Source organism: Ceratotherium simum, chromosome 9, assembly GCF_057802395.1.
Source record: "Ceratotherium simum simum isolate JZ-2026a chromosome 9, ASM5780239v1, whole genome shotgun sequence".
NCBI classification, from domain to species: domain Eukaryota; kingdom Metazoa; phylum Chordata; class Mammalia; order Perissodactyla; family Rhinocerotidae; genus Ceratotherium; species Ceratotherium simum.
In genome coordinates, this window is record NC_141908.1 from 57639104 (window position 1) to 57665351 (window position 26248).

The following is a 26248-nucleotide window of genomic DNA, read 5'->3' on the forward strand; positions in this document are numbered from 1 at the left end:
GACATTAGCAGAACTACGTTTAGGAAGGGTAATCTAGATGCAATGTATAATCAGGAGGCTCCCATCTAACACAAAAGACAATCCAAGTCGTGGACTGGGAATGAGAAAGAGAGGGCGAAATGCTGACTACAGGGGGTGTAGAAGGAATGGGGAATGAGGAAGTGGGGAGAGGGAAGGAAAAGAGCTTTGAGGAAGAAGAGCCATGAAGATGAAAGCTGGAAAGAGATATAACTTTAAGAGAGTGTATTTTATTAAGCAGATCTCACTTGAAGATGTACAACATAAATGGGAGGGCTGTTGTGGACAATAGAGAGCAAAGAGTCAGAGGGAGCAGAGATTTTCAGGCTGTGTATCGAAGTCAGGAGAAGAAACAGATCTTCAGGGGGTGGGGTGGAGGTGGGGAGGAGATGATAAATGTGGAAAAAGATAAGATACATGGCACATGCATACATTACTGGCGGCATCATAATTGTAAAACGTTTATGGAAAGCAATTCAACATATACATATATTATTCTAATACTGTGTGTGTGTATATATATATATATACATTAACAATTTCATACCTATTTACCCAAATCTGCTTTGGAGAATTTACACGTAGGTAATAATGCAAGAAAGAAAAAGTTTTATGCACAAAGATGTTCATTGTAGTGTTATTTAAAATGATAAAAGTCAAAAAAATCCAGATCTTTAACCAAAGGAAAAAGATAATTTGGTTGGGCACCCACTGATTTAAAAGCTTAGCAAACTATTTTGAATGGAATAAGTACTCAAACTTATGACATGGAAAGTCATACAGAAAAAGTGTTGCTAGAAATAAATATAATTCTGCTCCGAACTGCAAGAGCACCGTTATGTCTCAATAACAACAACGATCACAGCAATAATGATGGGGGTCTTCATGCTCAATACTCAGGGCTACCCGGTAATTAGGTTCCCCTATTTCCTCCATTTTATAGATCAGGAGACTGAGACTCAGGGAGATTAAGTAATTTACCTCAAATCACAAATCCAATAATTTGAGAAGTTGGTACTCACAGGTGGCTGTGTTTTACTCTAGAGCCTGTGCTTCCCATTCCCTCCATCCTAAACAACCAGTTCTTTCAGCCAGTTGTAAAAATAGCACTAATGAAACCAATTTTCCACATGACATAGACAAAAGAATACATATATTTCTGTCTTTTAACTAGATTTTGCCTAAACTTAGACATCAATATATTTTCTCTATATTTTTTTACCAACAATTTTTTATTCTATGAAAGATCCATGATTAGTTTAATATTTCCATGAAGCTAAATGTTCAATGAATATAATAACTAAAGATTAGTTTTATTTTCTCTGGGGCCACAATTTGGAGGAAAAAACCCATAACACCTTATGTTCATTATTTACGAACAAAAACATAAGGCTACTTAATACAGACTTTACTTTGATTTTAATGGCACACATTTATCCTTTAGGACATGATCCATGAAAATGTAAACGAGACACCTTAATTGCATTTCGCCCTCATTCTCAGCAATATTTTTCTCTGCTGCAGTGATGGAAAAGAAACAGAATTAATTATCAGAAACACCCAGATAATTATGTTAGAAAGCTGTGAAACAAATGTGCACATTATGTCCCTTGAGAATTTCCATTAGAACATCTTTGCACCAGAAGACACTGGATCAACACATTTTTATTTGTATCACTTGAAAATACATATACTGGGAAGAAGAAATTACCTTCAGTTTTTCTTCAAGCTCTGTAAGAGAGGCACATAATTCAGTAATAGATTCAAGAACCTCCTTGTGTTTTGCCACTATTTTCTCAGCATATTTCTGCCCTTCTTCAAAACCTGGGGAAGGGAAGGGATAAAATTAAGAAGTCAAATCCTTAGCAGAAAACAAAAAAAAGCCCAGGCATTGATTAATCTCCCCAGGGTCTGGTGTAAGGGCTGGTAGATAGTGAGTGCTTAATAAATACTTGCTGAACAGATAAATAAATGAATAAAGACTTAAAAAAATAGGTATTCTAGAAAAACAGTTACATTTGCTATATCATGTCACTTTTATGTAACCGAAATAATGTTGCTATATTAACATTCCGAAAGCTTCATTCTAATCAGTTTTCTCCTGTTCAGAACATTCAGTGGTTCTTCACTACCTAGAAAAGCATACATTCAAGGCCCTCCATGATATAGTTTCAACATGCCTCTCCCAAATGTATGTCACCCTAATTCCCTCACATATTTAATCTCTGGCCAAACCGAACCAGCAACTCTTCCTCCAAAATCCCCACAGCCACTGGTATTCTTTCCTACTCTGGGAATGCCCTCTCCCCACTCCCTATCTCTGCTGTTAAAATCCTACCCACTTTTCCAGGTCTCCCTCAGATGCCAACATCTTTGTGAAAATGTTCTTAATCTTTCCCATCTGAATTTTCTCTCTCTCTTTTGGAATAATAATGAAAACATCTACCATATACTGAGTGCTTTTTATTTGCCTATGGCTAAGCACTTCATATGCATTATACAATGTACTCCTTGGGGAGGCTCTACTGCATTTTACAAATGAGCAACCCAAGGCTCAAAAGAGCCTCCTCAAGTGACCCAGACAATAACCGGAGGAGCAGGGATTTAAACCCAGGACTACCAGACTCTACAGCTTAGGCTAAACTCGATTGCACACTGCTATGGGCTGAAGTCTCTCCCCTCCAAAATTCATATGTTGACATCTCAATCCCCAGTATCTCAAAATGTAACCACATTTGGAGATAAGGTCTTTAAAGAGGTGAGTAAGTTAAAAAAGAGGCTGTTAGGGTGAGGCCCTCACCCAATACGACTGGTGCCTTTATAGGAAGAGGGGGAGACACCAGGGGTACGTGTGCACAGAGGGATGTCTATGTGAAGAGGCAGCAAGACAGTGACCATCTGCAGGCTAAGGAGAGAAGCCTCAGGAGAAACCAAGCCTGTCAGCAACTGGATCTTGGACTTCCAGCCTCCAAAACTGTGAGGGAATAAATTTCTGTTGTTTAAGCCACCCAGTCTACAGTATTTTGTTACGGCAGCCCTAGCAAACTAATACACACATTTCATACCTTCCTCACTGCATTTACCATATCATGACTTCTAGTCCTAGACTGGGGATTCTAGAATGAAGGGATTAGGTCTTATTTGTCTTTAGATGAATCACAGCTCCTAGTACACAATAGGTGCTCAACATTTTTTTGAGATAAATTTATTTGCATTAAAATTCTGGGTTCGATAATGCTTGGGTGGCCTGCAAGAGTTGATATAATATTCCTAAAGTATGTCACTTGATGTAAATTTTTAAAAATGCATAGCTTCCATACTAAACAGATGAAGATACATGCCATTCACTTATTCATTCAATGATTCATTTATTCATCAAATATTTGTTAAGCACTAGTATGTACCATGAAGCAGTGAACTAACAGCTTTCACAGAGCTTACACTCTGGTAAGGACAGCCAGACAACAGAGAAATAATTGTATAATGTGTCAGTTGGTGATAAGGGCCAGGAATACAAACAAAGCAGAATATAGGATCATGCATGATCGTAGGGGAATGTAAATTTTATGGGTTTTTCTCAGTACTTACCATGTCCCGAAATTGAATAGGCACTGAAATATAGTGATAAAATAGACTTCCTTTGCCCTCAAAGAGCTTATGGTCAGTAGAGAAGGCAGACAAATAAACAGATAATTATGTTACAGTGTCAAAAGTACAATAATAGAGAGAAACATACATAATGCTATGGGAGCAGAGTGCCTCCAAAATTTTTTAGTGCACTCACACAGGTACTATAGTAAGAATCAGACATCACATTAGTTTTCATGAATTTTTCAATCTATATTTTATTATTTTTACGTTCCTGCCCTCTTCCTTTGGAAAATCATTAATAATTCATTCTCAATAATTTAATATTAAGTAGTGCAGAATATATTGTTCTACAAAATTTTCATGGCTGTCCATGGAGAGTGCTTCATGTTGCAAGAGAAAAATATTTATCTGGCAGCAGCTGTGGGCAGCCAAATGAAGCATTTTATACCTTACCACCTGTTGCTATCTTCTTTCTGGGCTGGATTTGCCTGGTCACTGGGTCTTACTCTTTGTCTCCTAGTTAACAAGCTAGGGGAATAGTTAATACTAGGGAATTCATGAAACTTATTCCTCAGCACTCTGAAGGACCATCACCACCCAAGGGGGCTTCTTAAATGGGGGCCTCCTGTAGATAGAAGGACTTCTGAGGCTGACAACTGTGTTATCTTTCCTAGTCATGGAGAAGAGGAGAGCAGTACCCGTGAAACCATAATTTGAGTTGTCCCGTTTATTCCACAGGTGAGAGGAAGGCAAGGGTAAATTTTCACTCTTTCTTATATCCACAAACCATAGCCCTCACAGAAATAAGAGGGTTGTAGACTTCAGGCTTAGCTTTATACCTATTTAAAGTTTTATGGGAGTTTTCTATGTTTTTCAAGAAATCACTCTAGTGGAAATTAGATTTTTCTGTTTATAGAAGCTGGGTATTGCTCTAGTTTTATTACCTTGGAGAAGATCAACAGGAATGGGGGCAAAAAAAGACTAGAGAAGGAGAGTTTACACAAGGATGTTAAACATCTGCTGGCTTCATCTCCTGCGGTCAGAAGTTCCTTCCTCAGTTTTCTGCTGTTAATTTTGCAGATGTGGGCTCTTATCTTGAGCCTTTTCTCTGAATAGGTTGGCGTAGCGAGAACCCTGAGGACCTGCCATGCTCTGCTTTCTGCTAGATTAGGTTCAGTATGGATTTGTTCAAAGGCAAATCACTGGGTATCTTAAAAGAGGCCTCACCATATAAGCTCTGAGCGAGGTCACTGATCTGCTGAATCCTTTCCTCTTGCTGAGGCACTGAGGGGGTGATAAACTTATTGAACTGCTGGTGGAGAATTTCCACAGCTTCCTTTGTCTTGCATTCTGTGGAATATTTTCCAACTCTTACAACTGTAGCACTCGCATCTTCATACCAAAAATGACACTAAATTAAAAGGGGACAAAGTATAGATTAAAGAGACACCATCCTTCTAAAGTTCTTCATTTTGACCACTGAACGATCAAATTTCACTTTCCTCAAACTTTGTATTCACATTAGTTTGAACTCTCTAAGTACCAATAAAGGAAATATCAAAACATGATCATATACTTTTGCACTTGGAGATTAGAGTCAGATAAGAAAGTAAAAGTATGGAAATTCATTTGATTTTCCTGCCATCTTACAGGTGCCTGAAGCATAATTCCTAAGAGGAATGTTGCAGACTTACAAGAACAGGCAGTATAAAAAGCATATGGCACTAAAAGAATCCAAATATCATTTAAAGGAAAGAAAAAAGCCCAACATACAAAACCCAGCCTAATTAATGGAAATCATTAACAATACATGGATAAAGTATAGCCTGATAAACACTCTAATAAATAAATTCTCCTTGAAGAATGAGATTTAGTCTATGGATTGAGGAACTATCATCTAAAGAATAGCATTTGACCTTTTTTTAACAGAAGATAAGTCTTATTTTCAAAGCACAGTGGAGAATTGAGACAGTTTCTCACTAAAAATAAATAACTGTGGTGGTAGGAATGTGTCTGACCAAGGACAGAAGCACTTACGCTGGGTGAGAAATAGAAACACATGACTCTATTAGGAGCCGGCTTTGAATACATGCCACAGAGCTACAGCAAACCTATGTATCAGATACAGGAGAATGATCATCTTGATCCTCCTTAATGTGGTGTTAAATCTAAAAACTCTACTGCATAGGTGGTAAAGAGAGATGTTTTGTATCTCAGAATAATGGACTACAAAGAACACTCAAGAACTTCAAGTGTAGAGTTTCTTCAGCAGGAAGTGTGCAAAATAATAACTTAAACTTGTCAAGTCTCACACAATTTATGTATCCTCTACCATTTACCCTCTTGACAAAAACAAAAATAACCCCAAAAACAATTTTTGTACCTGAAAAATCTCAATATCACCTTTTCTTTCTAAACATTTTCAAATTCTGTGAAATAAATAAGTAATTTTGAGTATTTTAAACAGATATCCAGCAGTTAACATAATTCCATGATGGTTAAACATCTTGAGTTGATGAGGTTATGGAGAAGTGAGAAATTCTCACATGTTGCTGGTAAGAGTAAATTAGTAAAATCTTTCAGAAGAACAGTTGGACAATACAATCAAAACCTTGTAACATTCATCCCCTTTGGTCCAGCAATTCTATTTTAGGATATTATCCTAGGGAAATAATCATGAAAAAGAGCATGATATATGGGTTTAATGACAATAATAGCTAATGCACATTGTTTTAAAGCAGCAGAGTAATTTTTTAAAACAACATTACAACATAGATACCATTACAACAAGAAGAGGATACCTCTTCTATCATCTCCTGGAGATGCTCAGTCAGGTCCAAATTCTTCTTGTAATCTGTCACAACTTTGTCAAACTCATTTACATGTTTTTGCAAATCCTTCATGGCTTCCAGAAGAACATTAACTTTATTATTTGGATACTTTAAGAAAGAAGTTTTATTCTCAACTTTTTCCATTTTCCTTTCCAAAGCCTGTGCAAAAAATAGTTTTAAAAACAATATTCAATTTTTATTTATGAGGCTAACTAGTGATTAAATATTGAGATGAAAATTTGGAAAAAAATTTGCAGCTTCCTCCATCATCTTAAAAGCATAATTATTTCAAATGTATTTTGGAAAGAATGGGTTTTCTTCCAGATAGTTTATTGATTCAGCATTTAGCAAACATATAGAAAATTTACTATATACCAGGATCTATTCCAGATTTTGAGACTGATGTTATGATAAAGAAAGACAATGCTCATAAAATTAACTATTTTATTGTCCTCGGTAAGCTCGCTGTCTCCTGGGAAAGGCACTCAAATAATCTAGCCAGGACATGGGACAACCTAGGTAAGTATAACGGGCTATGGGAGCAGTGGAGGAAGATCCCGACATAGGCAAGTGCAAGAAAAGGAAGAGAGGTGTACAACAGCTGTCTGCGTGTGTGTGTGTGTGTGTGTGTGTGTGTGTGTGTGTAGGAAGAATGGAAGTAGAGAGGCTGAGTTCTGGCTCCATTCTAGAGCTGCCTCAAGAGAGATATCAATTTATTACATATTTTACACAAAGAACCCAATTGTTATAAAAATGGAAAACTATCTTTTCAGTTCCAATGCTATAAAAAAGCCCAAGATCTCGGCATCTAAAATTTAAACACAAATGATTTTACAATCATTGTAGTAGTGCACACACACACACACAAACACACACACTTTCTCATTACCTGTATTTTTTCAGCATACATATCAACTTGTTGAAGTTGATACTTAAGAGCCTTCAGATTCCGAGCTTTTTCACTTTTCTTAGTGTAATTAAACTTCAAATTGTTGAATTTCTTTTTGACATCTTTGAATGACTCTTTAAGCTGCAGTTCAATAAAGAGAAAGAGGTAATTTCCTTGAAATGAGAACACTAATATTCACTTGTAGTAAATCAAAATATCTAACATTTTAAAATATTCCTAGTCTTCAAAATGTATTCAGAGTGATTTTCAATATAAAACAAGTCTGCTAAGTGAACATATAATGTGAGTTTAAACATATCCTCAAAATATAAGTAATTACAAATTGTTCCTAGTAATTTTTGATTTGTAATTTATAATTAAGATTACAGTTATAGAACATCCTTTGGCCGCTAAGTAAGAAAGTTTTTAACATATCGTAGACTTTCAACAACTCTAATTTTCTTATTTGTATTTATTTGACATCATTTTCCCCATTCATTCTGTTCTCTATGTGCTAATATTTGTCCCAGATCCTTCCACCTCCCAATGCTCTCTTACAGCCACCGCATATAAATTTATTAAAGCTCCAAGGAGCTGTTCATGTTGCAGAGGTCAGTGAAGTGTTGACATTTAAACCACCAAGGACATTAGTGGGGTGGAAGAGGAAACCCAACATGAGATTTAGTAGGAAAAGGACTTTACTTGCCCAAATCCAGCTAAAAATTATTTTTCATGAGCAGTTTCCAGGAGACATTTACTTCATAGATATAGGCCATTTACTTCAGAGGTCCTTCAAAAATGGAAATTAAAGGGGCCGGCCTGGAGGCACAGCAGTTAAGCGCACGCGCTCCACTTCAGCGGCCTGAGGGTTAGCAGGTTCGGATCCCGGTGCGCACTGACGCACCACTTGTCAAGCCAGGCTATGGTGGCGTCCCATATAAAGTAGAGGAAAATGGGCATGAATGTTAGCCCAGGGCCAATCTTCCTCGGCAAAGAGGAGTATTGGCATCGGATGTTAGCTCAGGGCTGATCTTCCTCACAAAAAAAAAAAAAAAGGAAAATAAAGTAACAGTGTCGCCAATGATGGCAATGCTAACTTGTATGCAAACAGAGAATACGACTATACATTGAGAATAGGGCATAGATTATGACAGTCTTAACAAATAGTTCAGCTTTCCCAGTGAACCAAAATTCTAAACAGTCTAGTTCCACTAAACACACCACTTTATATGCCCTTCTCCATATTCGACAAGGATAAACATATTGACAGGCACTCTCTCTCTTTATATTATCAGCAAAGAGAAGTACAGAGAAAACATAAACCATCTCAAATTATATGGAAGTATTTAACAGCAAGAATGAACAATGTCATGGTTGGTAAATTTGAGCTATGATAAGAAAAGTCAGAAACATTAAATTCTTTTCAATGACAGCAAATAAATTATTTGGGAGGGAATAAAGGCTGTATACATGCCAGATTTTAGACTTGTAATGCAGAAAAACATATTTACCTTAGAAAACGTTTGCTGTCTCAAAATGCTTATTTCAAATTCCGCATGTTATCAAAACAAAACTTTGACCTTATCTTTCACACTTCTTGGAGACAATTATCTGTAAAGCCCTAGCAGACTTGCATCCATGGAAATTATCATACTGATCCAATTTTTGCATTTGACACACCTAGACTTAATCAGTGTTGCTTATCTTATATGGTAAATAAAATTGTTGAACACTAGTTTTAAGCTACAAACTAAACCAAGCACAGAGACCACACAAAGCAGTTAAACTGATAAATTATTAACATTCTGAAGGAAAGGAGTGGAAAGAACTATAGCTTCAAAATTTGAAAACTATTTCTCTATTAGACCTCAGGAAAATATTTAAAAGATGATATTCATTTGGTATATTTACGAAATAACCAATTAATATTTAAATTCTTTGACATTTGATGTTTTAATATGCATGTGTTTGATTTTAATGGGAAAGGACAAATGAGGTCAATTTTATGGGATTGAGATATAAAGGGACTATATCCTTAGTTAATCACATAAAACTTTGGCAGGAACTTTTTCCCCAAAGTCATAAGCTGCAACAATAGATGTAATAACTACCACATCTGAGGAAACCAGAGATTCTTATATTAAAAAACATGTCCTCAATGGGAAATTATTGTTTAATGAGTACAGAATTTCTGTTTGGGATGTTGAAAAAGTTCTGGAAATGGACAGTGATGATGGTAGTACAACAATGTGAATGCACTTAATATCACTTACCTATGTCCTTAAAATGGTTAGGATGGTAAATTTATATTATGTGTATTTTACCGTAATTAAAAATACAATTTTTTTTTGTGAGGAAGATCAGCCCTGAGCTGACATCCATGCCAATCCTCCTCTTTTTGCTGAGGAAGATTGGCCCTGGGCTAACATCTGTGCCCATCCTCCTCCACTTTATATGGGACGCTGCCACAGCATGGCCTGACAAGCGGTGCATCAGTGCGCGCCCAGGATCTGAACCCAGGCCACCAGCAGCGGAGCGCGCGCACTTAACCGCTATGCCACAGGGCCGGCCCCTAACAATACAATTTTTATTTTTATTTTTTAATTTTTTCTGAGGAAGAGTCACCCTGAGCTAACATCTGTCGCCAATCCTCCTCTTTTTGCTTGAGGAAGATCAGCCCTGAGCTAACATCTGTTGCCAATCTTCCTCTATTTTGTATGTGGGTCACTGCCATAGCATGGCCACTGAGGAGTGGTGTAGGTCCGCACCTGGGAACCAAACCTGGGCAGCTGAAGCAGAGAGTGCCAAACTTAACCACTAGGCCATGGGGCCAGCCCTATAATTTTTATTTTTAATAAACATAAATGAAAGGAAATAAAAGGAAAAAACATGTCCTGTCACTAACATGTATCCATTGGAAAATGAAATTTTATATTCTTTTTTTCCTTACTGGAACATGACATATGTTACAAACTTCAGACTAGAGAAAGGAAGGGGGGCTCTGTCATCAACCTGGTAACCACTGGGTTGCATCTGTTTGTTTAAATGTGAAAGATCAACATCTATTTGAAAATTTTGTGATGAATGCAGAAAGGCTGAGCCTTAACGCTTTAACTCTAAACCATGAAATTCCAAGTCTACTTTGGATTAAGAAATTTAAGACTGATAAATGATGAGTGAAATTTAATTTCTATTTGTTTCCGAATGTATGCACCTTGAAGATGATTTATAAAGCCAAATAATGTTATGGTGCTATGGACATGTGAAATGGGATCAGCTTCTTTCTGACACATGAGCTCCTTTGACAAAGTTGCTGGCACTTTCTCTTTTGGATCCACTGAAAAGCCATTTTAAATCCTATGCCTTTCCCAGCTCAAATTCAAGACTATCGCAGATACAAGTGGAAGGCAGCATGCATGAACTACCTTCAGCAACTTAGGTTTTCAGAAAAATCTAGCCATGCCTAATTTTCTTACCTGTGCCTTCCAATATGAAAACTTAACTTCCCATCTAATCCACACGTAATTTGTGATCATGTTTTTAAAGGAACTGAGTGTCATGGTTGCTTGGCTGTGGTATCATTGTTCACCCCGCTGTTTCTAACTTTAGTTAGCTTGTCAGTAGTGGGGAATGGTGGAGATGGCTAAGACAACTGCTCAACTGGAGCACATAAGCAAAAAAAACCAAACACCCAAAGCTTGGGGCAAGATAAATTTTACCCTATTAGAAATCTTCAAATGTTGTTATAAATCATATTAATAAGATTTCTGAAAGTCTTAAGAAAATCAGGAGAAAGAATGTTTTTCTAATGAATAGTGTGCTTTTCCTATCTTTCCACTTGCTCAGCTCTTCCATATTTGTTATGGAATAAGCAGACTAAGTTAATATACCTATAATTAGGAAAAAAATTTAAATTAAGTTTAAAAAAGTTTAAATTAAGACTTTAAAACTGTAGTTCTTTTGAAACTAGCAGAATGAGCATTGTCACCAAATTTCCCAGGGAGCAGTAAGCCTCTCTCAGGGTTAGGAATGAACAAAGCTTCTCTGAGAGGAAGCAGAAGGGAAAGAGGCTAACAATGAGGCTGGCTTGCTATTCTTAGTCTTGACGAAACTGGTTGAGGCAGCTTTGGCACAAGAATGCATTATTTCTGAGTCTGTTGCTGGCAAAGCCAATTTATGTGAGGGATATGGAACATTTTAAAACTAAGGAAATGCCTTTGAAACAAAAACCTTTCATTAGAACTATGGCGCATGTTTGGCCAAGAGCAAACACGCGAAACAAGTAGTCTATTTCTCTTAATGTCCACTTCACAAGTTTCATTTCTTTACCACTATTTTGCCCACTCCAGAAAAAAGCTTTTTAACGCTCATTTTCAGTAACAGAAGGTTGCAATGTTATCACCACCCAGGGACGCCTGAATTTAAAATGAAAGGCCCCAAAGACTCATAATTTAACCCAAATGATTTGCTATAATTATTAACGGTAGAATACTAAGCCTTAGAGCTGGAGAGATTTCGACAACAGACTTTCTTGACCTCCTTCCATTCGGCAACCACGCCGCTGTCTCCCTGTGCTTACAGCCAGTCTTGTAGCAGGAGAAAGTGGGGCAGCGCAGAAAAAGATGACAATTGCTCCATTTGAAATTGTAGGTGGCAGCACGTCTCAGTAATGGCTATTTTATCCACTCTGCAAGTTTTGTGTGCTCATAATATATTTAAGTTTTATTTTTTGGACGTGATAATTATGATTCCAAACTTCAACTCTCTTTATTCTTCAGAAAGAAGAGTCATGCTGCACGTGTTAAACACCAAACTTTTATCAGCTTTTAACCCTATGGGAGGGCCAGCCCTGTGGCTTAGCGGTTAAGTGCGTGCACTCCAATGCTGGCGGCCTGGGTTTGGATCCCAGGCGCGCACCGACGCACCGCTTCTCTGGCCATGCTGAGGCCGCGTCCCACGTACAGCAACTAGAAGGATGTGCAACTATGACATACAACTATCTACTGGGGCTTTGGGGGAAAAATAAATAAATAAAATTATAAAAAAAAAAAAATCTTTAACCCTATGGGATGGACATTTTCAGAACAAATTATAATCGTTCCTATCCTATTACACATACCATCCAAATGGAGCCATGGTGGAGCCTGATAAAGAGCGACTATGACTGTGAAGTCCCACAGGCTTTAATTTGCCCTAGACTTCTAAGTCTCCCGAAGACTTTTGTATTCTTAGGGCCCAGCACACTGTAGCCACATTAATGATATTTGTTGAATGACGATAATTTAGATTTTTTTCTTAAAATGATGAATTAGGGTTACCAGTCTGGAAAATAATAATTATCTCTACTATACCATAGGGCTGCTCCCGTCGGGTGTTTTGCCTCTCTCTACACTCTTCTGCTTCCTTTCCTGCCTGCGGGTGACTGCCCACGGCCCTTCTGTCCACGGCAAAGTGCGATACAATGTCAGGAGGTTTAATTTGATTGGTTGTGTATGTGTCTATAGCAGCACCACTCCGCGATCCTAATTCACTGATTCTAATCTGCCTTGTACCCCTGGAACTCAGATGACTGACTTATCCAAATTGATGAAAGAATATGTAGGACTGGAACAAAAGACTCTGACATGTGGAATATATATACTAAGTCCTCCTCTGTTTCCCTCCTGATGGGCAAGATGTTGCTACAGTGTAAAAATTCCAAGCTGAAGTAATATAATTATATGAAAGCTTCTGCTAGCAAAATTTCTTTTGAGAAAATGGATACCACCCCAATTCTGTCATTACTATTCTTTTCAGCAAAGTCATTGTTCGTGACCCATAACGAGACTCCAGTTACAAATTTCCATTAACATCGGGTAAACGTGAAGGTGATTTTTTTGATCAGGTTGCAAGAAGAAAACATGCTCAATATTAACTTATTACATGTCTAAATAAGTTCCTGTAAAGAAGGAGTAACTAACGATGTTCCGTCATGTCATATGGTAAAAAATGTCTATAATGCTTTGTGTATTAGCAACTTATTTATATTGCCAGGCAAAAAAATACATAGTGAAATTCAATATTCATGCATACAAATGTATCTTTGTGTGAAATGGGTGCAAAAAATTCAACCAAATCTGGCAACATGAAGACTGTTTTCTTGTAGGTAGAAATGGAGAAAATGAGGTTTTACAATTTCCTATGTCTTATATAGTGCATGAAATTAGAAAATAATAATATTTTACCCAAAGATAGTCAAGACACAAAACCATGGTTTTTTGTCTTTAAGGAATTATCACCTCACATCAAAAAAAGAAAAATCACATTTAGAACACCTCACTTGAGGTAGTGAGTCCTTTTCTAAGGGCCTTTAGTGCAGTCAATTGCCAAGAAAGTAATTTTGGTTGAAATAATCAAATGAACTGTGCTATTATATCAGATCATACAAACAGCTTATAACAGACGTGCTGGAAAATAAAGAGAGAAGAGGAGATAGAAAAAGGATACATTTAACATCATCCCATCAAGTGGTTGAATCTGCTAAAACATTAAGTGAACGGTGAACTCTGAGTTTAGCAAGTGACAATGTTGGTGCCCAATAAAGGCTAGTGCCAGATAAATGAGCCTCTGGCCCAAAGCTGACTCCCTGAAACTTTATGAGCAGAAACTCTGCAGTGCTGTAGCACACCACTCAAATGAAAATTGTATACACCTCAGTTTTCTCATGTGAAAAATGAAGATGTTGAGCTAGACATCCTCCAAAATCTGTTACAACTCAGAGCCGGTGAACTTCCAAGAAGCACTTTAAGCACATTGGAAGCAACACAATGTGTTTTTTCAAATCAACTTAAAAAATCTAATGCTACGCTTGGTAGGGTATCTGACTTTATTTGTCCTATACAGAAAACAAAAATAGTGCAACATGCTGCTTTTAATTTTACATAATGTTTTATGTAACTATACCAAATACTAATAATGATGATAATAATAATGTCTAGGTGCCAAATTTTGTTACCATTTGGAATCTGACCATCTATTTGTGCTCTGATATTCGCAATACAAACTAGAACACACATCTTTATTTTACTAAAGGGCACTGAGTCTACAGCCATACCACCCTGAACGCACCCGATCTCGTCTAAAGGACACCGAAAATATTCTTTCTGATTATTTTCTCATTAGGCTTGTGTTGGAAAGTCCAGGGTGTGAACTATACACTGTGACATGCCTACTACATCTCTACAAGAAAGGAAAGAGAAAAGGACAAAAGATTTTCAAAGATCCTTTAAATGTGAAACTGGAACTTACATCAAAGATTAGTTGGATTTGAAGTAAAAGCAAATGGGAAGAATAGTTCTTTTAATTCTTAAGATCATGTTAGAGTGACATCTGATTCCTAAATCAGACCCACACGTATCTGGTTGCTCATTCCTGTTACGGTACAGACAATCCTGGGGCGTCCCTACTATGACTGGAAGGGACATCTGTTGTCCCGGCCGGCTGGCTCCCAGCACCACCCCTCACGAGGTAGCCCTGTAAATAGAACCTCTGTGGGAAGGGCTGAACAGGGAGACCCAGCTCTACAAACGCCACAGCGCCTCAGGGAGACGGAAACTGAGCCACGGGGCGCTGGGAAGAACCCTTAGCCCGCTGAACTGTGGTTTCAGTAAATATAGCACTGAATATCACTGAAGGGACAGATTTTCATCACGACCAAAGTTTACAAAAGAAAAAAAAAGGAAGAGGGGGAAGAAGAAGAAGAAAGAAGATAACTTTGGGGAAGATAGTAAAAAAATTGTTTTCCTGGCTGTGAATCTAAATTTTATAGCCTTGAGGAGAACAGTGCTCTCTTTAAGATTGTTTTCCTTAAAAAGACATGACCGAAGCATTGTTAGCCGCAGCACAGGCACTGGGAGAGGCCATTTTACTACACAGATGGCAGGCTACAGCATGGGTTCAACCCCATGAATGAATTAGCGAGTCCCCAGCCCAAAGTGACTTTCTGGAACACAGACCCCGAGCAGAGACTCTGCAGTCCTGTGGCACATTGCTAAATTGAAAATCGCTGTTGGTGTTAGCGCCTCTGTGGTCTGTGGAAGTGTAGCCGACGGGAAGGGGCAATTCAGAGCTAGACCACCCTTCAAGTTTAGCTTGTTACACTTTAATTCATGCTCTAACGTTGTTTGATAATATTTGATACTCACTGGCCCTGGATTGCGTGAACAGCATAAACAGAACAATAGAGAAGGTTTACCCTTTCCTTTTCCCTCCACCCTCTTTCCTAATGGACTTGTGACTAATAAACTCAGAAACATTTTGCTCTAAATGGAGACAAATCTGGAATGATGGTACCTTGTGTTCTGCTGTCAATTCCCAGTCAAGAATCAAGACCCTTGCTATCCCTATCTATGTTTTCACCCCAGAACAGTTCGCCTTTGAACAGAAGTTTAACTAGGGGAGGGTGGTTGTGGTTCAGCTCATGTCTGGTGGGGTGGGGGTGTGCGTAGAACTGAGGGAGAAGGGGTGGAATTATGTGGGGGTCGTGGGGGTGCATGGACACCAGGGATGAATTTCATCTGTTACTCCTTTTTCTCTAGGAGTGGTTTCCCAGAGAAGCCGCTCCATTTGAGTAAATATGAAACCAGCCACTTGACTTCAGTGGTAATACTTTGTAGCTCCCCTGGCCCTTATCACCCCCTTCACCATGAGTCAGTGGTACTTAAATAGAATCTCAGCAGGCTGGAGCTGGCCGCACAGGGACAGTGTCACCCTTTCTGCCCTGACGGGCTGTATCCACTAAAGCAAACGGCTGCTAGAAGGGTTTGAGTAGGGGGGAAAAGGCAAACAAAAAAACCGTAATACTGCATTGTAGGTTTTTCTATGCTCTGACAACATACCAACTCTTCAACAAGTTTGGGAGCTTGAAGTTTACTCATACTTTCTGATCCCTGAGGCCATTGCTTAGAGGATTAAAGGTCGAGTGAAAAAAAGTCTCCTGATTATGTGTGTGTGGACATTAAGACGCACGCTTTAGGTTCAGAGCGGTTTTTGGCAATGTGTCAGTTCACACCACTGCACCCCACCTCATTTATCTCGTCCCTTGTGGAGCAGTACTCCAAGCTGTGGGTGAGGGTGCGGTCATACTCCTCGGCCTTGGCATGGCAGTTCATACTGTCCCTCTCAAGGACGTCCAGCTGCTGCTGTAGGTTCTTTGCAGAAACATTAGAGCAGTTCTAAAAACGAAAGGGAAGTGGAAGAGAGAAAGGGAATGGGCAAAACAGCAATGAGACGAATGTGCTCTTTACCTGCATTATGAGGTTCACAAAGGACACTTTTTAAAAAAATAAATAGGCTTCTGATTTATTTTACCTTAAGCATATTTGAATGTAACGATTTCGCAAAGAAGCCAGACACCCAGCAAGATGGGAAAGGCAAACCGTTACATTTCCAGTCTCAAAACTTCAGTTTTGAAGATTTGCTCATCACACTCAGCTCCTCAGAGACACCATTCATTATAAGGTATAATTTTTACTTCAAAAGGGCATAAAATATGCATTAGAAATATTCGGCTTCTGCACTATAATTTTCCTGTCAACTTGAGCTTAACCTCGAGTTCATTATGCAAGTGCTCCAATCTCTACTCAGCACAGAGGGCTGCTGAGGCCAAGGCCAGACTTGGATTGGAGAACAATTTACATTATTTGTGCAAAGTGAGACATCTTACTTTTTTTGCTTTGTAAACTAATAAAATAAAACTTTTTAAAAAGAAAGCTCCTTCTTGGTAAAAATAGGTTCTATTAGCAGCAACAGATATTTTGTATTTCTCTGTCTTTTCAGTTAAAAAAAATACTTTAGGTTCACTGCATTCTGTATAGTTTAGTGGATATCTTAAATGAACTTTAAAATGAAATTGGCCATATGATTTTATTAATATGATACATGACTGGATAGAATTAACATAATCTTTTCTTCCCTCAAATTAGGAATTCGGAGAAGAATATTTTTTTTAAAAAATCAGAGCCCTATGTGTTATTTATGAAAATTTGATCTGGAATTATTTCCTTCTCTTTTAGTCTCTTTTGTTGAGGTCAGTCCAGTGGAATAAAGCAGATCCAATGACTGGTGCCCAGAGCCCTGGGTGGAGCCAGGATGCTGTGGCTCCCCCATTCTGGCTTTTATGGATAAAGAGGCTTCTCTGAGATCAGATTCTCCATCTATAAAATGAGAGTCCTAGGCTCCATGATCTCTTGGATACCTTCCAGATTTGGAATGCTAAAGCAGCATTGTCCAATAGAAATATAAGGTGAGCCACATAAGTAATTTTAAATTTTCTAGTAGTCATATTAAAAAGTAAAAAAGAAACAGGTAAAATTAATTTCATAATATAGTTCATGTAACCAAATAGCATCATTTTAACATGTAACCAAATATAAAAATATTAATAAGGTTTTTTTTCATACTATATCTTTGAAATCTGGTATGTATTTCACACTGAGAGCACATCTCAATTGTTGCTAAATTTCTATCAGAAATATTGGATCCGTATTTAAATTTCATCGAATTTACAGTTTTAAAAGTAGATTCACATATCCAAATTGTTCCCAGCATAGTTAAAAGCTTTCCAATAACTATACTGAATATTAGTTATAATTTAAATTAATTAAAATTAGATTAAATTAAAAGGTTCATTCCTTAATTGTATTAAGCATATTTTAAATGTTAAAACCCAATTGCCATATTAGACACACAGCTCTACAATTTTATTATTTGAATTAACATGAGAATAGATGTATTAAACAAGACTTTGATAATCAGATTTTCTTTGCCTTAATTTTTTTTCTTTTGTTATAAGTGGTAGAAACTCACCACAAATAACTACTCCAATGGTTTAATATATTTTTTAGGCAATCTGCCTGGTTTCTTTCATAGTATAGCCCAACTCCCAGCTACAATTGGCTATAAATGATGGTGTTCTAAGTTGCTTACAGGCCGCTGCACTGATGAGATGATGTCCACTCCCAGGGAAAGGGCCAGTTTATGGAGATGGTCTATATGGGCCTGCTTTTCCTGAGAGCGACTGAGGTAAACCTGGGCATCGTGAGCATCATCCAGTTCCTTTGGCTGTTCCAGAAACTCCAGTTCTCTTGATCTGATGAGATGTCCCAGCTGGAATTTTGGACATTAACAATTACCACGGGTTTCATATTTTTATGAAGACAGTTTTCTTTTTAAAGCCTATTTCCTATAACATATATTATGAGCTGGTCAAAATGCTGTCAAGACCATCAATAATTATTAGTGTTATAGCCAAAGAAATGTTACAAATCAATAGGTAAAATTGAGGGGCTAATGTTGTCAGTTCTATTAGTTAGAGAAAACACTCTTTTTGGTCATAGCCTAAAACATTAGCAAGATCTAAATGGGTGATCTGAGTAAATTCAGAGGCTATTTTAAAGGGATATCAATACATCTCCATTTTCTGTTAATAGAGGCTAATAACTATGAAGATTTTGTAAAAACAACAGCCACCAACAAATAAATATTTACTGAGCACCCTATGACATCAGATACTTGAGATACAGAAAAATTGAATTTGTTTTCTTCCCTCAAAGAGCTTAAACACTTGAGTTGGTAGGAAAAGAGCTATGTTTATCAAAACGTAATTAGGAATCAAGATGTTAAAAAAGACAGATGTGTAGAATAAACAATGAGAGTTCTGAGAATTTAGAAGAGAAAGAAATCACTCAAAGCAGGCAGGATTGTTGGAAAGAGGGTCAGGGTTTAGATAGTAAAGAGGAAAGAAAAGGACCTGTCAGATAATGGCAACCTGGGAGTCAAGGCTTAGAGTGAGGAATGTGTGCGTCATCTTTGAGAGACAAAGAAGAGCTCAGTTTGGCTGGAACATAAGGGAGGATGGGGCGTGGTGAGAGAAAAGTTAGGGCCAGATTGTGGAAAGCTTCTAATATCAGAATAAGCAATTTGGCCTTTATTTCACAATAATTTACATTTAACTTCATAGTTTAAAACAGAGGGTCTTCCAGACATCCACAAAAAGTCTTACCTCCTCCTTGACTTGGTGGAACTGGACTGTCTTATACAGGATATCCTCGTAATCTCGGATCCTCTCTTTCTGGTTTTGATGGAGGTGAATAAGGTCCTTCAGTTGTTGAAACTTCTCTTTCACAGGGGCTCCTTTGTCACCTAACTCTTCTGATTCTTTTATAATATACTCAACCTCATCATTCAGTTGCTAAAAAGTTGAAAACAATAAGACAAATCCAGCTTTTAGAGAGCTTTTTACTTTACAACTGACTATATGAAGATCTAAATAATGAGTCATTCTCTCATTTGTTAACATATACTTATTGTGAGCCTTACCCCCACGCCTGCAAATCCAGGTATTGTGCTTGATGCTAGGGATATATTATTCCATCCCCATCTTCTCCGAAATTTTTTAAAAATTATGAGCAATGCAAAAAATGTGTTTCAAAGCTAGGTGGTGAAATGGAAAGTCATATATTTCTATGACACAACAAATAGTCTTAGTCATTTGTTAAGTAAATGTATTTTAGATATTTTATGAAGCCATGATCATCTCAATACAGACTAGAATTGGGTGGTATGGTAAGAACACCACGAGAAGACAGTGTAAAAATATGTTGGGGGAATTATTTGACGTCTGTGATAAAAGAATGATCAGAATGAACCACCAGCTGAGCAACATAGAAGATATGCTGCTTTAAAAATGGTCATCCCAGAATCCACAAATAGCCACCACGTGTAGGGAGGGATAAACTGCCTTCCTTTTACCCAGCACTGCTCCGATATCTCTTATAGGAATTCAGATCCTGGGGGAGAACTTGCAAAGGGTGGACAACTCAAAGAGGAAGCCACTGTAATTTCAGGAATGGATCTTATATCAAAGATAAAAGTAATGGAAATGACTTAGGGCTAAGGAAATAATCTCCAGAAGAGCAACGTAATAAGGTTCTTCGAGTTGAAATCAAGCAAATACTTGAATGTCACAGTGAGAGAGCCAATGAAGCTTGGGAATGGTCCCTGATTTAGAGGCATTTACACACACCACACACTCGTGCATGTGCAGGGGTGTGTGCATGTGTGCACAGATGAAATGCAAGTAAACACATAACATAGGGTATATCAAAGAACCTAACAGGTAGGCTAATGGAATTTTCTAAGAGTTTAGAGGAAAGAGTTCACTATGGGCTACAAAGGTGTGTGTGTTTTGTGTGTGTAGGGTGGTTATATATTACATCAGCTTTGTCTTAAAGGAATCTAAATTAGATATTCCCCAAATCTTCAATCTTCTCATTCTGGCGGTCTTTAAAGCCAACACTAACAAAGTAGTGACAAACAGATACGCAGGTATTTAACTTTGCAGCAAAGAACAAGAATCTAGGCAGAAAGATAAAGTGACTGGCTACTATTTTTGACAGTCGTGTTAGGTCTAGGCGTGGCAGGAGGTCCGGGTAGGGAATGCATTTAGCAGTCAGGGCCTGGGAACATGACTCAGGGCTTTATCTCTCATATCCTGAGGGCTCTCTGAGAGGGAGAATGGGAGAGCACAGCAAAATTCCTGGGAGGGTGGTAGGAGCCTGGGGTTTCAGTGGGTGGGGACAGTGACATCACAGTAGTAATTTCAGGGACAGAGGCCAGGAGAACCTCTATGTCAGAGGTTGCCCATCCTTGCTCTGAGATGTTTCTATCTAAAACACGTCTATACCCCTTATGAAAATAGAGTGAATATATATGATAAATAGATTAATAAGGAAATAATTTAATGTAAACTAATATAATCTAAGATAAGAATATATTATTTTGTAGCCTGAATGTTTGTGTATCATCAAATATAGAACACTGCAGAAAAACAGTAAGAAAAATATGTCTTTAAAGTGGATTTTTAGACAAGCAATGCTTTTGTTTAAAAAAATATTAATTCACCAGTCTGTGAAAATTAATTAGGTAAACCACAACCAAATAGTTATAAAATTTTTTTTCCATTCACCCAAGTCCATCGACCTATTTCTTCACCTGGAATTGAGGCTTCATTTCATTCCATTTTTTCCGTAGACCTAAAATGGTCTGGAGGCTCCCTCCAAGGTCAAGTGCAGACACAGGCATAAGTGCTTCTTGAAGAAGTTTTAAGTTGTGAGTAGTCTGAAATAAATATTGGATAGTTATGCATATGTATTCTTTGACATCACCAGCAAATACAATATGATCATTCCAGTGGTGATGTGGTCATCAAACTTTTCAATCTCCATGAAAACACTCACTACCTCGAGCCAGCTTGTGGTTCTAAACCATTAATGGACAAAAGCACAGGCCCTGGGTCTCCTTTACTTTTTTTGTTTTTATTGTGGTACAATACATGTAACAAAATTTACCATTTTAACCATTTTAAGTGTGCAGGTCAGTAGCATTAGTACATTCACATTGGTATGCAACCATCACCACCATCCATCTCCAGAACTTTTTCATCATCCCAAACAGAAACTCTGTACCCATTAAACACTACCTCCTCATTCCCCCTCCCCTCTGCCCCTGGTAACCTCTACTCTGTTTTTTCTATGAATTTGACTACTCTAGGTACCTTATGCAAGTGGAATCATACAGTACCGATCCTTTTGTGTCTGGCTCCTTTCACTTAGCACAATGTTTTCAAGTTTCCTCCATGTTGTAGCGTATGACTGGATTTCATTCCTTTGTAAGGCTGAAGAACATTCGGTGCATGTTCCCTCACCTTTCTAAGTCGTTCTTTGAATGCTCCCCACTGCTGTTTCGTAGGCTTGCTTGCAGCGGCTTTAAGTTGCCATGCCATGCGAAGGCGGCCCAGTTCTTCCCTTTCCGCCTTCTGTCTTTCCATAGTGTTCTCCATAATGTGCACCTCATTTTTCACATTTAATATTTCATTCTCTTTTGCCTGTTAAATTAATAATCCATATAATGGCTTTTCTTTCCCAAGAAATAACAACATTTTTGCATAAAACGGTTCTAGGAGGCAAATGATTGATCACAACCCAAGCGGAGCACAGTGCTGATACCAAGACAAATCTGAAAAGACTGCGAGAGGCACAGCAGGGCTCTCACAACTTGTATTCTATGCTGGGATAGCAGGTCTCGAGTTCTTCAAGACCCCAGCGGTGTGAGTCCTCTGCTAGGGTCTGGTTATTTCCCGGGCTTGAGGGATGATTGAGCCCTGGGATCCAGAAATGTTGCAGTCAAGATTATTTTAATGCATAAGTTTTGAAGTGTATTGCACTTTTTATTTTAATACACTCATTAGAATATGTCAAAATGTTAATATCAAGGACTATGAGAGGGCAGCTTGTTTTGGGCCTGTTTTTCTCTTTAAACTATCCCAATGTACGTATTATAACTATTTTAAAGTTCCCTAGTGAACAGTTCCTCAAGTTACTCCCTTTTGTGAGAACTGAACTGTACAGCTATATATCTCTATATTTGTATCTCTATTGTGCACTAGAAGCACAATACCTAAATTCAAAGACTTCTTCCCAACTTCCATATGTTCTAGCTGACTGATTTGAAATCCTTTAAACAGTGGTTTTAAACAAGGGGAAATTAAATTGGAGGCTGAAGGAAATCCTTTAAACAGTGGTTTTAAACAAGGGGAAGTTAAATTGGAGGCTGAAGGATAAGAGAGGTAAAGAGTAAGACCAAGTGCTTTTTTTCTGTGCAAGCACCAAAAAATACAGAAGAATATTTGTTTGGCAAAACAGTGGTTTTTACTTTCGTGGCCAGCCTGTCTCAATATATCTTTGAATTTCTAAGGAGCAAATGTACATGTATTTCTAGAAGGGCAATGACAGCTAGGTATCTAAAAGTTAAGGAACCTTTTAGACTGTAGTGAGAAGACAGTGTCTTAAATATGTAACAAAATATTTTAAATAATAGGCCATCTTATCTTTAAATTATTTTAAATAACGCTAATATTCCACATTTATATTTCTATATTAATTTGGACATTATAAAATGTCAATTAATTGCAAAAAATATAATTGCAGGTACTAAGTGAGATTTCCCCCTTGAATTTGGGGATCTAGTAATAAAACGATGCATTCTATAATTATGATGACTAAGAGGCGACATACTATAAAAGATATTAGACAACTATAGCAAGAATCACAAATATATTTTTTATCTGTTAACATATTTATCTGTTAAATATATTTATCTGTTAAATATATTTTCATGCTGTTAATAAAGTTAGGGTATCTTTCACATATTATTAAGAAACTATTATTCAAAATGTAATATAGTACATAATTTAATTTAAACTTGAAAATTGCAACATGTCAGTTACAACCATAATCATAATTGATCTGAGTAAGGTCTAGAAAAGGGAGAACTACAGGACTATTTGTTCATATCTAGCTAGCAGGATTCAAGAAGAGTGATTACGTATTTGGCAGCTGAAGTATTTTGGCCATTCAGGAAGATTAAATAATTTGCCTGAGGTTTAGTTAGTAAACACACTACTCATCCTACTTCTGTGTAAGGACATGGAAAAATTTGCCATAATCTGGTGTAATTAGGACACTAAATTCTCCACTTCCCAATTAGATTCACACACAATGAATGATCTTCCAACGTATTGCTTTCCAGATACCTTGATAACAGGAAGGCAGTATCCTGGAGAGCATTCTTGGTATTCACCATTATAAATTAGTAAATTGGCACTTTCATCAAGATGTCTGCCAGATTTCTGGCCTAAATTGGTTTCTTTGATTGGGATGATATTTAGATGAACTGAAAAAATTTCAATTTCAATCTTGAAAATATGAGCCACAGCAACCCAATCACGACCAGAACACTCAATGGAAAATGCCAGCTGGCCTTCTTCCTTCTTAACAACCAAACCGGTTACCATATTTCAACAATAATGTTTGTTTAAAAGCCTAATGGTCCAAAAGATAGAAGAAAATAAAAGTTGTATTTTACTTGCTTTACCAAAAATTTCATATCTCCAAATGTCACTGAACCAATAAAGTTAACCATTATGCGGACCTTAATTCTTACCAATAAGAAGGAATTTAAGTGAGCATGTGAATATCATGATAACATAAATTTATTCAGACATAGACACAAAACATTAGTCAGAATGGGTTCCTGCTGTAGATCTTAAATGAAAATCTGACTGGACAATCTTCAACATTCTAAATAAGTAATAAAGGACTTCTGTTTCTGGGTAATATGGAGTAGCCAGCGGCAGAACAGTGATTCTGCTTAGAGCAACCAGAAAAGCTGGAAAAAATGCAGATAGCATCTATTTGAAGGCAGCTGAGAGCTGCTGCCACAGCAAGAACTCAAGAGGCTGAGACTCCAGAGAAGGAAGAACCTGAGCTCGCCTGTCACCACTTTTGCCCCGGCCAGGGGCATTTCCCAACTCTGTGCACTGATGGGAGGCTGATCATTGAGGCTTTGCTGGAGAACAGAGAAACCAATAGAGCTTTGGCAGACACTTGTGGGGAGGGGGCATCAAGCAACACAGCTGATCTTCTTCTAAGGACATTAACAAACTATTGGAGCCATACAGGGCAGTGGATTAAAAAAACTAAGCAAAACCCTCTGAAAAGCAGAGTGGAGGTTTGCAGCAGTTTCCCAAGACAAAGATTGGTGTTGGGGACCTGCCGGCGGGGAGAACTCAAAGAATGCACCAAGCTCTAAGGTGAAATCTCTGAGAGCCCAGAGAGTAGAGTGAGCCTTGAGAGGACTACACTCCAGACTCAACTCCACTAGCTCTTGATTGGCTTAAGTGATCACACCAACATCCACGGGGGGAAAGAAAATTACACCATCTGGGACCCCTACAATCTTTTATACTTAATGCCTGACATTTGATAGATATTAACGAGTCCCGCCAAGACAGGACTACATGACTGGAAACCAAGAGAAAAAGCGTACAATAAAAACAACTCTGGATCCAGATGTTGGAATTAGCTGACCACCACTTTAAAAATGCCATAATTAAAATGGTCAAGAAAGTATAGGAAAGATGGAGAAAGAGAGGACAAGAAAGAAAATTTCATCAGCAATATAAATCTAATAAAACAGAACCAGAAAATTCCAGAACTGAAAAATAAAGTTTCTGCAATGAAATTAGTAATAACAAAGATAGGCAGGGGGCTGGCCCAGTGGCACAAGCGGTTAAGTGCGCGCGCTCTGCTGCAGCGGCCCAGGGTTCACCGGTTCGGATCCCAGGCGCGTACCAACGCACCGCTTGTCAAGCCATGCTGTGGTGGCGTCCCATATAAAGTGGAGGAAGATGGGCATGGATGTTAGCCCAGGGCCAGTCTTCCTCAGCAAAACGAAGAGGATTGGCAGATGTTAGCTCAGGGCCAATCTTCCTCACACACAAAAAAAAAGATAGGCAAAAAAAAAATGCAGTTTGCAAATATTTTAATTCCCTATAAGTGCAAATTAGAGAAGTACACAATCAAGAGATGGAAAAAGATATACTGAACAGAGTAAAAATGTAAAAGATAGAGAGATAAATATAGATAGATAGATAATATATGTTCTAAATGTTCCAAGTAGAAAATAACTACTTTTTTACAATAAAGCACCTGTAAAAAATAAGAACATGGGCAAATTGCTTAGTAAGTTTTCTCTGCTGCTTAAGGATAGTATTAGATAAATTAGGACTATTTAATGCATATTCTCTTTCCACACAGATTTAACAAGAATGGCCTCCAAACTGCAAAGATTGAAACAAAGAAGATAAAGAGAAAATTGTAGTTCAAAGTAGATAAGGACAGTTAGACAGAACTTAACTCTTCTAAATGAATTCAGGCTCCAGACTGGGATAAACCACATCTCAGAGTACTGAGAAAATTGCAGATGTCAGTTATCTTTGCAAATCTATAGAAAATAGGAGAAGGGCCAGAAAATTAGAGAA

The 26248-nt window shown here is 37.8% G+C and overlaps 1 protein-coding gene across 1 annotated transcript in view; it reads right to left on the reverse strand.

Annotated features, from left to right (window-relative positions):
• Window positions 1-26248, reverse strand: part of CCDC141 (coiled-coil domain containing 141) — a 183350-nt gene that overhangs the window by 10407 nt on the left and 146695 nt on the right. The window contains exons 13-21 of the mRNA XM_087434957.1: window positions 22073-22252; window positions 21361-21486; window positions 19370-19558; window positions 18295-18474; window positions 16392-16541; window positions 7319-7470; window positions 6411-6588; window positions 4837-5020; window positions 1730-1842 (exon numbers count right to left, since the gene is read on the reverse strand). Of these exons, the coding sequence (XP_087291083.1) occupies window positions 1730-1842; window positions 4837-5020; window positions 6411-6588; window positions 7319-7470; window positions 16392-16541; window positions 18295-18474; window positions 19370-19558; window positions 21361-21486; window positions 22073-22252 (1452 nt within the window). The remainder of the gene's footprint in view (window positions 1-1729; window positions 1843-4836; window positions 5021-6410; window positions 6589-7318; window positions 7471-16391; window positions 16542-18294; window positions 18475-19369; window positions 19559-21360; window positions 21487-22072; window positions 22253-26248) is intronic.